At 44.4% G+C, this 12,280-nt stretch overlaps 2 protein-coding genes across 4 annotated transcripts; one reads left to right on the forward strand and one right to left on the reverse strand.

The window, feature by feature from the left end:
- The first annotated feature begins 514 nt into the window (after positions 1-514).
- LOC124222446 (streptococcal hemagglutinin-like) lies at positions 515-10,710 on the forward strand. 3 transcript variants are annotated; one of them, XM_046633424.2, is made up of 5 exons: positions 515-1,105; positions 2,555-2,620; positions 3,226-3,379; positions 3,506-10,129; positions 10,197-10,372. In XM_046633424.2, exons 1-5 carry the CDS (start codon positions 1,055-1,057, stop codon positions 10,226-10,228), a joined length of 6,927 nt encoding a protein of 2,308 aa, XP_046489380.1. In that variant the 5' UTR covers positions 515-1,054; the 3' UTR covers positions 10,229-10,372. The 3 variants fall into 3 exon arrangements, with proteins under 3 accessions (XP_046489380.1, XP_046489379.1, XP_068993201.1); XM_069137100.1 differs by having other exon boundaries at positions 523-1,105; positions 3,506-5,723; positions 5,940-10,710; XM_046633423.2 differs by having other exon boundaries at positions 522-1,105; positions 3,506-10,710.
- A 19-nt stretch (positions 10,711-10,729) lies between these two features.
- LOC124222452 (threonine-rich protein-like) lies at positions 10,730-12,278 on the reverse strand. Its single transcript, XM_046633439.2, has 2 exons — positions 11,827-12,278; positions 10,730-11,739 (listed from the first exon to the last, which is right to left on the reverse strand). Exons 1-2 carry the CDS (start codon positions 11,851-11,853, stop codon positions 10,945-10,947), a joined length of 822 nt encoding a protein of 273 aa, XP_046489395.1. The 5' UTR covers positions 11,854-12,278; the 3' UTR covers positions 10,730-10,944.
- Between the last annotated feature and the right edge of the window lie 2 nt (positions 12,279-12,280).

Consider the following 12,280-nt stretch of genomic DNA (forward strand, 5'->3'; position numbering starts at 1 on the left):
TCTTTCTTATCAAAATCAAAACTAATTAAAGTGTAACTATTTGTACGCAGTATCGATACAATTAAGAATTGCCGAAGCTCTAGATTCGCGACGAACGACTGGCAATAGTTCTCCTGTGCATATTGCATCGAATGGAAATAATTTGTACCAACTACCGTACGGTAAAAATGAAATCATTGGGTTTTCAAAGGAAGATTATTCGAACTGGAGTTTTCACCCCTACGCGCAATCCAGATTTAATAACTTAACAAAGTTGAACCAAATAGTAGCAGGTGGACAATTGTGTGTATAACGGAGGTGAGAATTATTCTCTCTGGTTCGTACAGCCGGAAGTATTCGATCCATGGTTATTATGAATAGAAATTGTGAATTATGAACAGAATTTTACGTAAGTAGTTCCGTCTTATTGACTCTGAGGTTGGCAACTATCAAGCTCTTTGTGGTCCCACAGACGTCATCGCAAAAACAGAGGTGTGATTACACGATCTTAATAGCATCAGTACAGTGGTAGGAACCATTTCTGTTCACGGATGCAGAGTAATGAAGAACGAATTATTATGACCGTGTTAAGACGTCGTTGCTACACCCACACAATGCTCCTGTTCTACCGATCAACAAACACCTACGCGTCGATAAATGAACAGCGAAAGAGAGAAAGAGTGAAGGCGCGAGAAGTTTGAGAAAGAAAGAAAAAAAGAGGAGGAATAAAGGGGGGAAAAGCCAAGACCCGTACTCATCAGTACTTGGGTATGTTTGGACCCTGTAGTGATAGGGCACAGCTGTAACACTCGTTGGAAATTGTGGTGCCTGTTCGCCATCTTCGAACCCATAGAGTCGCGGCTTTGATCTACCGTAAAAACGGTTTTCCTCCTTTTTTGATCTTCTCACCTCTCGTATTTTCGGTTCAGAGAGCTCAGTTGGCAGTAAGAAACCACCAATCTACCTGAAATCGGTCTGCGGTGAATTAGTCACAAGGCCATTGTCATATTCATAGTGGAAAACTGAGATACGCGATTTACGCATAAGGTGCCAGAAGGAATATCGAGCTGAAGGCATGCAGGGACGAATCACCCGTGGATATTTTATAGTAGTAGCACTGTTTCTGGTAAGCCTGCTTCTTGGCACTTCGCCATTATCTTTCTTTTCGTCATCTTTGCTTGATTTTTTCTTCGACCATTCGACAAACAGCTCTTTGAACCGTTATAGAAATCCTTCGTTAACACTCGCAGCAAATCTAGTGATGGAAAATAAAACAACAAGGCTTCAAACTGATTCGGAAAGTTTCTCTGTGTCGACTTATGAAATGGTTTACTTCTTTTTTGTTCTTTTCAAAATTTGATCAAGTTGAGAATTTCTGTCGACTTTTTTACTCCAAGTTGCAATCCATTATAAGTTTATCAAGATTTTTATTATACGCTGAAGCGAACTTTCTGATCAATTTGAAATCTTGGTTTTAAGTTTCAAATCTCCAGCTTTGTCACCAGCTTTGGTATCGCAGTGTAGAGCGAAATTGCAAGCCCATTTTGAGCCTGCAACAAAGTTGCAGTTGCAGTATATTCTTGTTGCGAATTACGCTACAAGTAATACGTGAATAGATAGCGATGAAAAATTAAATTATATCAAACAAGAAATGCGTATCGTCAGTTCTTCCGGAATGTTTCATTTATAGGGTTTCACCATCGACGATTGAATTTCGTGATAATAGCGACAGCGTCAGTTCCGTATTTCATTATTAGCCTATTGTTCAAAGAAATTTCACGTTAAAAAATAGAAAGCAAGTTGCAAAGGGTACGCCAAAATATATTACAATTGTAAATATATAACTAGTTTTTCTCTATTTAGATTTGAATCGAAATGTGCCTTTATTGACTGTTACGTATGTATTAATAATAATAACTGCGTCGGACAATTTGCGGTTTGGCCCGAAATCACGCAAACAATTATTTTCTACTTATCATGTACTTGACGAAAAAATAATAAAATACCAGATTAAACCATGTCTTCTTTTTAACAACCCAATCCCGAAGAATAAACTTGAGCTTTCACATGAATGGGAATAGGAACGAAGTATAGGTCAGCTTGGTTTGATTAATTTGTAACATTTCTAATTAATTTTCGGGATGTTGGTTGCGGTACGCTTATACGCAAACGCTCGCTAAATCACTTTTCAATCTCGACCATATACGAAAGCACTGGTTTGGCGATAAATCATTGCCTTGCAATTATATTCCTAGTGTACCAATAAGTGAGTATGCGGAATATCCATTATTAGAAATTGATTTCATGTTTGTGCCTTAGTTCACAGTCTTTCAATAGCAATCACTAGAAAAATATCTCACAATTACCCTAATTTACTAAAACTATCACATTTATGAGTGTAACGATTTTCCAGTTTTGACACATCCATTGATAACGATTTTATTTTCATTCGGTCTTATTCGGTATAATTTACTCACATTATAAGTATAGATTTCAGTAAAATCCTAAACTGAGAACGCTGAAATAAATGAAAAATTATTATGGTATAAAACCAATTATATATATCTTTGAACAGGCTTGCTGCTGGATGAATCCGAATGACGCGATCCCGCACCAAATACGTTCACGTACAAAAAAGCAGGTATATTTTCGCGTGGTACCGAATTATTATCGGCATATTATATCTCATTTCACGAGAAATTTTTGATTCTTCATTTCTAATCAAGTTTTTCCATTTTTATAGCTCACACTTACCTTCCTGTTCAGAAGTGGCATATAACACATATGCATATAAAACACACGATTGGGCAGCGGGTATCAGCTTGAAATTGGATTTCAGAACACATTTCGTCTTACTTTATAGTTCATTTTTGCATTTATGAACAGAACAAACGGGTGGGGTACAAAAATACAAAAGATTAAAACGTTGACGGCACGAAATCCTGAAAGTCAAACTACCGACAGTTGAAAACGTAGGAAGACCATAAATACGAAAGAGATAACTTGTAGAAAAATATAAATTGATAACGCAAAAATGTATAAATAAATTTATACCGAATTTTTTTTTTTTTTTTTGACTGGCCAAGATTTTGAAGGGCAATATGATTCCATGTGGTTAGCTAGTAATAACAGTACAGTATTTTTTTTAATTTCCCGCGACTCTCTTTCAACCTTTGTTTTAAATTTTAACCGTAATATGTCAGACCTCGAATAATCGTGATTCGATTTTTATTTAACGTTGAACAGGTAAGTCTTCGGGTCAACCACAAGTCAGCTGCAAATACAGCGAGCCTGTCTTACGATGCACTTGGACATTTGGACCTAAGACGAGACCGGAAGTCGGTACTACCGGGTGGCCGTGAGAAATGGAGGTCCTTGAAACGAACGCTGAGTTCAGGAGGTAAAATGAGAAACATTAACGTGAGCGAAAACAAAAATATTGCACCCTACTTGCTCAAGAATGTTGAACTCAATCGAAAGATCGGGTTTCTGGAACATTTGACTCAATCAGAGGTTCGAGTTCCAGAGTTTCCGTGGACGGTGATGGAACCGTTGAAAGTACAGGCGAAAAACTGCACCGAACCCCATAACTCGGATGACAGATATTCGAGCAGCTTCAACGTGAATTCGACAGTTAAATCTATCTACGCTGGTAACGATTTCGAAGTAGCAGGTGAAGCCGAGACGAAAAGAACCAGCAGCGTACACGTTGGCGAGGATATCACGCTGTGTTGGATAGAGACTACGACCATCAAGGAGGACCACCACATGCATCCAGTGCAGAGACAAGTGCTCAGAGAGTACACTATATCCTTCGAGAATGCTGCAACCATACCAGAACGGTATCTTGAATGTATTCAGCTGGAGGGCGAGGTCGATTCAACGGACAGCAGCTTTCCAAAATCGACCTTGTTCGAAGTGGTGGATGAAAACACTCGGCATAGTCGTGTTGTCAACTTTACTACGGTGAGTCACACCGACGACTTAACCGTATGGCAGCACAAGCGAGTCCAGTGCGGAGTAGGCCCAGTTGTCACCAAAAACATCATTGAGTGGGCCGCGGAACGAGCGGAACATCCGAAGAGGAGAATCGAGATCAAGGTCAGTCCCAAGATCCACCGGCTCACCGCTGTTCCCACCGAGACCGAACCCTGCACAACGGACCTCATAGACTGGCAAGTTACGTCAACCACCACTTCTTCCTTCATAGTGGACTGTGGCCCAGGATCAACCTGCGAGAGCTACAGCGACTGCGCCGAAGAAAACTGTGGCTATTCTTCGACTTCTGAGGTAGACGTGTCTAACAATCTTTGGCAGGAACAAGCTACCACGGCTTCCATAACACTCTCGGATAGTTCGGAATCGGAAACGTCAGTGACTACGACCACCGAAGTCTCAACTGCAATGTCGTCAAACTCGTATAACCAGGACTGTGGCCCAGGATCGACCTGCGAGAGCTACAGCGACTGCGCCGACGAAAACTGTGGCTATTCTTCCATTTCTGAGACAGACGTGACTGACGATCTGCAGCAAGAACAAGCTACCACGGCATCCATAACACTCTCGGATAGTTCGGAATCGGAAATTTTATTGACTACGACCACCGAAGTCTCAACTGCAATGTCTTCAAACTCGTATAACCAAGACTGCAGCCCAGGATCGACCTGCGAGAGCTACAGCGACTGCGCTGACGAAAACTGTGGCTATTCTTCGATTTCTGAGACAGACGTGACTGATGATCTTCGGCAGGAACAAGCTACCACGGCTTCCATAACACTCTCGGATAGTTCGGAATCGGAAATTTTATTGACTACGACCACCGAAGTCTCAACTGCAATGTCTTCAAACTCGTATAACCAAGACTGCAGCCCAGGATCGACCTGCGAGAGCTACAGCGACTGCGCTGACGAAAACTGTGGCTATTCTTCGATTTCTGAGACAGACGTGACTGATGATCTTCGGCAGGAACAAGCTACCACGGCTTCCATAACACTCTCGGATAGTTCGGAATCGGAAACGTCAGTGACTACGACCACCGAAGTCTCAACTGCAATGTCGTCAATCTCGTATAACGAAGACTGTGGCCCAGGATCAACCTGCGAGAGCTACAGCGACTGCGCCGATGAAAACTGTGGCTATTCTTCGATTTCTGAGATAGACGTGACTGACGATCTTCGGCAAGAACAAGCTACCACGGCATCCATAACACTCTCGGATAGTTCGGAATCGGAAATTTTAGTGACTACGACCACCGAAGTCTCAACTGCAATGTCTTCAAACTCGTATAACCAAGACTGCAGCCCAGGATCGATCTGCGAGAGCTACAGCGACTGCGCCGACGAAAACTGTGGCTATTCTTCGATTTCTGAGACAGACGTGACTGATGATCTTCGGCAGGAACAAGCTACCACGGCTTCCATAACACTCTCGGATAGTTCGGAATCGGAAACGTCAGTGACTACGACCACCGAAGTCTCAACTGCAATGTCTTCAAACTCGTATAACCAAGACTGCAGCCCAGGATCGACCTGCGAGAGCTACAGCGACTGCGCCGACGAAAACTGTGGCTATTCTTCGATTTCTGAGACAGACGTGACTGATGATCTTCGGCAGGAACAAGCTACCACGGCTTCCATAACACTCTCGGATAGTTCGGAATCGGAAATTTTATTGACTACGACCACCGAAGTCTCAACTGCAATGTCTTCAAACTCGTATAACCAAGACTGCAGCCCAGGATCGACCTGCGAGAGCTACAGCGACTGCGCTGACGAAAACTGTGGCTATTCTTCGATTTCTGAGACAGACGTGACTGATGATCTTCGGCAGGAACAAGCTACCACGGCTTCCATAACACTCTCGGATAGTTCGGAATCGGAAACGTCAGTGACTACGACCACCGAAGTCTCAACTGCGATGTCGTCAATCTCGTATAACCAAGACTGTGGCCCAGGATCGACCTGCGAGAGCTACAGCGACTGTGCCGACGAAAACTGTGGCTATTCTTCGATTTCTGAGACAGACGTGACTGATGATCTTCGGCAGGAACAAGCTACCACGGCTTCCATAACACTCTCGGATAGTTCGGAATCGGAAACGTCAGTGACTACGACCACCGAAGTCTCAACTGCAATGTCGTCAATCTCGTATAACGAAGACTGTGGCCCAGGATCAACCTGCGAGAGCTACAGCGACTGCGCCGATGAAAACTGTGGCTATTCTTCGATTTCTGAGATAGACGTGACTGACGATCTTCGGCAAGAACAAGCTACCACGGCATCCATAACACTCTCGGATAGTTCGGAATCGGAAATTTTAGTGACTACGACCACCGAAGTCTCAACTGCAATGTCTTCAAACTCGTATAACCAAGACTGCAGCCCAGGATCGACCTGCGAGAGCTACAGCGACTGCGCCGACGAAAACTGTGGCTATTCTTCGATTTCTGAGACAGACGTGACTGATGATCTTCGGCAGGAACAAGCTACCACGGCTTCCATAACACTCTCGGATAGTTCGGAATCGGAAACGTCAGTGACTACGACCACCGAAGTCTCAACTGCAATGTCTTCAAACTCGTATAACCAAGACTGCAGCCCAGGATCGACCTGCGAGAGCTACAGCGACTGCGCCGACGAAAACTGTGGCTATTCTTCGATTTCTGAGACAGACGTGACTGATGATCTTCGGCAGGAACAAGCTACCACGGCTTCCATAACACTCTCGGATAGTTCGGAATCGGAAACGTCAGTGACTACGACCACCGAAGTCTCAACTGCAATGTCTTCAAACTCGTATAACCAAGACTGCAGCCCAGGATCGACCTGCGAGAGCTACAGCGACTGCGCCGACGAAAACTGTGGCTATTCTTCGATTTCTGAGACTGACGTGACTGATGATCTTCGGCAGGAACAAGCTACCACGGCTTCCATAACACTCTCGGATAGTTCGGAATCGGAAACGTTAGTGACTACGACCACCGAAGTCTCAACTGCGATGTCGTCAATCTCGTATAACCAAGACTGTGGCCCAGGATCGACCTGCGAGAGCTACAGCGACTGTGCCGACGAAAACTGTGGCTATTCTTCGATTTCTGAGACGGACGTGACTGATGATCTTTGGCAGGAACAAGCTACCACGGCTTCCATAACTCTCTCGGATAGTTCGGAATCGGAATCGGAAACGTCAGTAGCTACGACCACCGAAGTCTCAACTGCAATGTCGTCAATCTCGTATAACCAAGACTGCAGCCCAGGATCGACCTGCGAGAGCTACAGCGACTGTGCCGACGAAAACTGTGGCTATTCTTCGATTTCTGAGACAGACGTGACTGATGATCTTCGGCAGGAACAAGCTACCACGGCTTCCATAACACTCTCGGATAGTTCGGAATCGGAAACGTCAGTGACTACGACCACCGAAGTCTCAACTGCAATGTCTTCAAACTCGTATAACCAAGACTGCAGCCCAGGATCGACCTGCGAGAGCTACAGCGACTGCGCCGACGAAAACTGTGGCTATTCTTCGATTTCTGAGACAGACGTGACTGATGATCTTCGGCAGGAACAAGCTACCACGGCTTCCATAACACTCTCGGATAGTTCGGAATCGAAAATTTTAGTGACTACGACCACCGAAGTCTCAACTGCAATGTCTTCAAACTCGTATAACCAAGACTGCAGCCCAGGATCGACCTGCGAGAGCTACAGCGACTGTGCCGACGAAAACTGTGGCTATTCTTCGATTTCTGAGACAGACGTGACTGATGATCTTCGGCAGGAACAAGCTACCACGGCTTCCATAACACTCTCGGATAGTTCGGAATCGGAAACGTCAGTGACTACGACCACCGAAGTCTCAACTGCAATGTCGTCAATCTCGTATAACGAAGACTGTGGCCCAGGATCAACCTGCGAGAGCTACAGCGACTGCGCCGATGAAAACTGTGGCTATTCTTCGATTTCTGAGATAGACGTGACTGACGATCTTCGGCAAGAACAGGCTACCACGGCATCCATAACACTCTCGGATAGTTCGGAATCGAAAATTTTAGTGACTACGACCACCGAAGTCTCAACTGCAATGTCTTCAAACTCGTATAACCAAGACTGCAGCCCAGGATCGACCTGCGAGAGCTACAGCGACTGCGCCGACGAAAACTGTGGCTATTCTTCGATTTCTGAGACAGACGTGACTGATGATCTTCGGCAGGAACAAGCTACCACGGCTTCCATAACACTCTCGGATAGTTCGGAATCGGAAACGTCAGTGACTACGACCACCGAAGTCTCAACTGCAATGTCGTCAATCTCGTATAACGAAGACTGTGGCCCAGGATCGACCTGCGAGAGCTACAGCGACTGCGCCGACGAAAACTGTGGCTATTCTTCCATTTCTGAGACAGACGTGACTGATGATCTTCGGCAGGAACAAGCTACCACGGCTTCCATAACACTCTCGGATAGTTCGGAATTGGAAACGTCAGTGACTACGACCACCGAAGTCTCAACTGCAATGTCGTCAATCTCGTATAACGAAGACTGTGGCCCAGGATCGACCTGCGAGAGCTACAGCGACTGCGCCGACGAAAACTGTGGCTATTCTTCGATTTCTGAGACAGACGTGACTGACGATCTTCGGCAGGAACAAGCTACCACGGCTTCCATAACACTCTCGGATAGTTCGGAATCGGAAACATCAGTGACTACGACCACCGAAGTCTCGACTGCAATGTCGTCAATCTCGTATAACCAAGACTGTGGCCCAGGATCGACCTGCGAGAGCTACAGCGACTGCGCCGACGAAAACTGTGGCTATCCTTCGATTTCTGACATAGACGTGACTGATGATCTTAGGCAGGAACCAACTACCGCGGCTTATATAATATCTTCGAATAGTTTGGAATCGGAAACTTCAGTTACTGCCTTCACCGAAGCCTCAACGGCGATGTTCTCAATTGCGAATAACGAACACAAAATCGTTAACTATCTTCCACCTCCTGTCTTCGAAAGACCCACACCAATGACTGATCAGCCTATCGATCCTTCTGAAGCGACCACCGCGTCACTTGCATCATTGTATGACATTCCGAACGCCGGCTTTGACAAACTCACCACAACGTCCTTTCACGAAATCACGACCTCAGCGCTATCAGACGTCAAGTCACCTGAATTCACAGAAGACGTCTCGATCTTGAGCGTGACGATGAATCACGATATAGTACACGATGTAGAGACCGGTGATCAGACGGTGGATTTCTCGCCAGCTAATGATGATTCGTATTTCAGCCCTAGCGATTCAGATGAAACAAGCAAATCGAACGCTTCTGACGAAACATCAGTGTCCTGTGAAAGTGGGGGGTCCTGCGTTCATTCGATACTCTTTGAGCGAACAACAAACTCTTGGGAAGACGAAACCAGCATTGAGACCGAAACCCGTAGAGACGGAAAAAAGACTAATATTGAACAACTTCCCGTGACTTTGACGACCGACACCGGCTACATTCAGATTACGAAATTCGGCAGTTATGATAGTGTGGAATACCTTGCTGACAAAAATGTGGCGTCCACCACTAAGACCGGCGAAACTCATAATGGAGACGAGTTTTCGCCACGCGTGACGATTGTTGGTTTGCTAGATTTCGAAAGTAATCGAGCGACTCAGTTACCTTCTTGCGATTCTAACTTAGAAAATTGCAGTTATACTAGGGAAAGCACCAACTCATCTTGCGACAAAGAGTCTGGTGGCTGCTCTCCAGACAACTTAAAAATCTGTGACAGTGATTCAACTGGCAGTTGTGCTTCACCACAGCACGCTCGAGATTTCCCTGAATTACCATCAATGACAAGCTCAACCCCCATTGAAGTCAGTAACACTTCAACGACCATGAATGATGTACCAACAATTAATTTAAAGCAGAGACACAAGTTGGGACTGAGGATCAAGATACTGCTTGAGCATGTAGATGACAATAAAGAGAAGCAGAAGCTTGTTGAGGTCAATAAGCATTTACTGTTTCGTGAGCAGGCGGATGAACAAACGGACCAGACACTGATTAATCAAATCGGGGCGTTGAACAACAATATTGACATTCAGACCGTTCAAGCATTATTCAATTGTTCGACTGTAGAAAAACTCGCTGGAGATCTGGGTAATATTTCAGCTGAATATCTCGCGTTGCACGGTGGAGCCAAAAATATACGCGTTAACAATTCCAGGAACTCACACTGGCGCAAGAAAAGGGACGTGAGTTCACTGTCCAAACGAGACGTGGATTCAAATTTGAAAATGAGTCTGCCAGAAATACTCGCTGATGTTCATGCCGGATTGGATCACGTTATGAGTCAAATACCGTCAGAACACGCAGTGGTTAAACGGAGCGGAAGAATGATAGAACACGAGATCCCACAATCTCACATACTGGAACTCATATCGAATCCGCAGGATAATCGCATCCACGCTAGAATTAAAAGAAACATAGGTATCAATGACGTAGCAATTAATGAAAAAGATATGCCGAAAGACCTTCAGGAAGTTGGTCACTGGTCCAACGAGGGAGTAAGAAGGGGATTGAACAGCGGTTACGTTCGGACTCTCACTGAGTTTACTATTTACAGGGGTCCATAAGCACAGTGCTAAATATAGGATAGACCAACGATAATTGTATTATAAACGATCGTGCAAATAAAGAGTTATGTAGTTACACACGAGTCTTGTACCACGTGGTAAAAATGATGTATTTAGGTTGATCCACATTTGAAACGATACTTTATTTGCTCAATTATTTTACTCAACAAAAATCTGACTAATTCGATTAATCACGAAGCCATGTGTGAAATACAAACTTGGAATTAGACCGGATAAATGTGCGATTTCGCGTAACTATAGCTGCCAACACGTCATAGCAATAAGTCAATTTTATTCACAATAAAATATTTTTAAGTGATTCCCATGCATGTTCTCAGTCTAATTTGTACAGGTATACGCAGACGGTGCGACGCACTTTGACTTTGTCGGATTAAAGATCGTTGTTGTTGGACAAGTGAATTCTTCCATGGTAAAACTTCCGTCACTGTTCAGGGTGCAGAAATAATACGTTTTACACGTTGTGTCCGTAGTTATCGCATATCTACCATATGCAGTGCAGGCAAATATTGTAGTAGTTGCAGCTTCGGTAGTGGTTGCAGCTTCGGTAGTGGTTGCAGCTACGGTAGTGGTTGTAGCATCGGTGGTAGTCGTAGAATCTGTGGTAGTTGCAGAATCTGTGGTAGTTGCAGCATCAGTGGTAGTTGCATCGTTGGTGCAGGTATAGGCACTTGAGTTAACGCACTTTGCAACTGTTGGATCAAACACCGTCGTCGTTGGGCAAGTTTCATTGTACCGGGTGTAGGTCCCGTCATCTTCAGGAAAGCACAAGTAATAGGACTGACAAGTTGTGTCCGTAGTTATAGCATATCTGCCATACGTAGTGCAGTCATATGCTGCTGTTGTGGTGGTTTCTGTTGCCTCAGTGGTCGTTGAATCTTCTCCATTTGTACAAGTATAGGAACTCGAGTTAACGCAATTCGCTGTCGTTGGATCGAAAAGCGTCGTCGTTGGGCAAGTTTCATTGTAAACGGTGTAGGTCCCGTCGTCTTCAGGAAAGCACAAGTAATAGGACTGACAAGTTGTGTCCGTAGTTATAGCATATCTGCCGTACGTCGTACAGTTATATGCTGCGGCCTCGGAGGTCGGAATCAATGCTGCGATGCTCGCAGCGATCTGTTAGAAATGAAATTCGACTTTACAGAAATTCAAGATTTTTTAGCAATCAAAAACGAGTTCGATTATTAGATATGAGATACGTACAATTACAGCAAAGACCTGCTTCTCCATGATCACTTCAAGCGACGTTGATATACTCCTGAAGAATGATCGAACGATCGGGTGAATAGTCTGCTTTATATCGGTTAATAAGCTGAGTAATTCATAGATTGTATGTTTATTGAACCAGTAAGTAAGTCACGTGTGTCATTTAATTATTACATCCAGAATTGTCAGGGTCGTATTTGCCAATAATTAAATTGATAACGTTATGTTATCTCTCCTTCAGAGTTTTTGAAATTTTATAATTAGATACACATCACGTCTTGCAGCTCGAATGTATTCAAGAGAGTCCTGCCACAAAGGTTGCCGGATATCAATACTGTCGCGAAATTCTTCCAATTCCATATTCACGAGGGCAGCCATCTCATTGAATTTCGGTTTCCATTTTGCGAGCGATAATTTTATTCGTATAGATTGCGAATAGGTGAAAGCAGGA

Source organism: Neodiprion pinetum, chromosome 6 (genome assembly GCF_021155775.2).
Source record: "Neodiprion pinetum isolate iyNeoPine1 chromosome 6, iyNeoPine1.2, whole genome shotgun sequence".
Classification (NCBI taxonomy): Eukaryota; Metazoa; Arthropoda; class Insecta; order Hymenoptera; family Diprionidae; genus Neodiprion; species Neodiprion pinetum.

Coding starts and splice junctions, on each gene's coding strand:
- LOC124222452 (XM_046633439.2), bottom strand. CDS start 11,853: ATGGAGAAGCAGGTCTTTGCTGTAATT. Junction 11,740..11,826: donor AGCAGGTCTTTGCTGTAATT/GTACGTATCTCA, acceptor CATTTCTAACAG/ATCGCTGCGAGCATCGCAGC.
- LOC124222446 (XM_046633423.2), top strand. CDS start 1,055: ATGCAGGGACGAATCACCCGTGGATATTTTATAGTAGTAGCACTGTTT. Junction 1,106..2,554: donor TAGTAGTAGCACTGTTTCTG/GTAAGCCTGCTT, acceptor ATCTTTGAACAG/GCTTGCTGCTGGATGAATCC. Junction 3,380..3,505: donor ACGAACGCTGAGTTCAGGAG/GTAAAATGAGAA, acceptor TTCGAGTTCCAG/AGTTTCCGTGGACGGTGATG.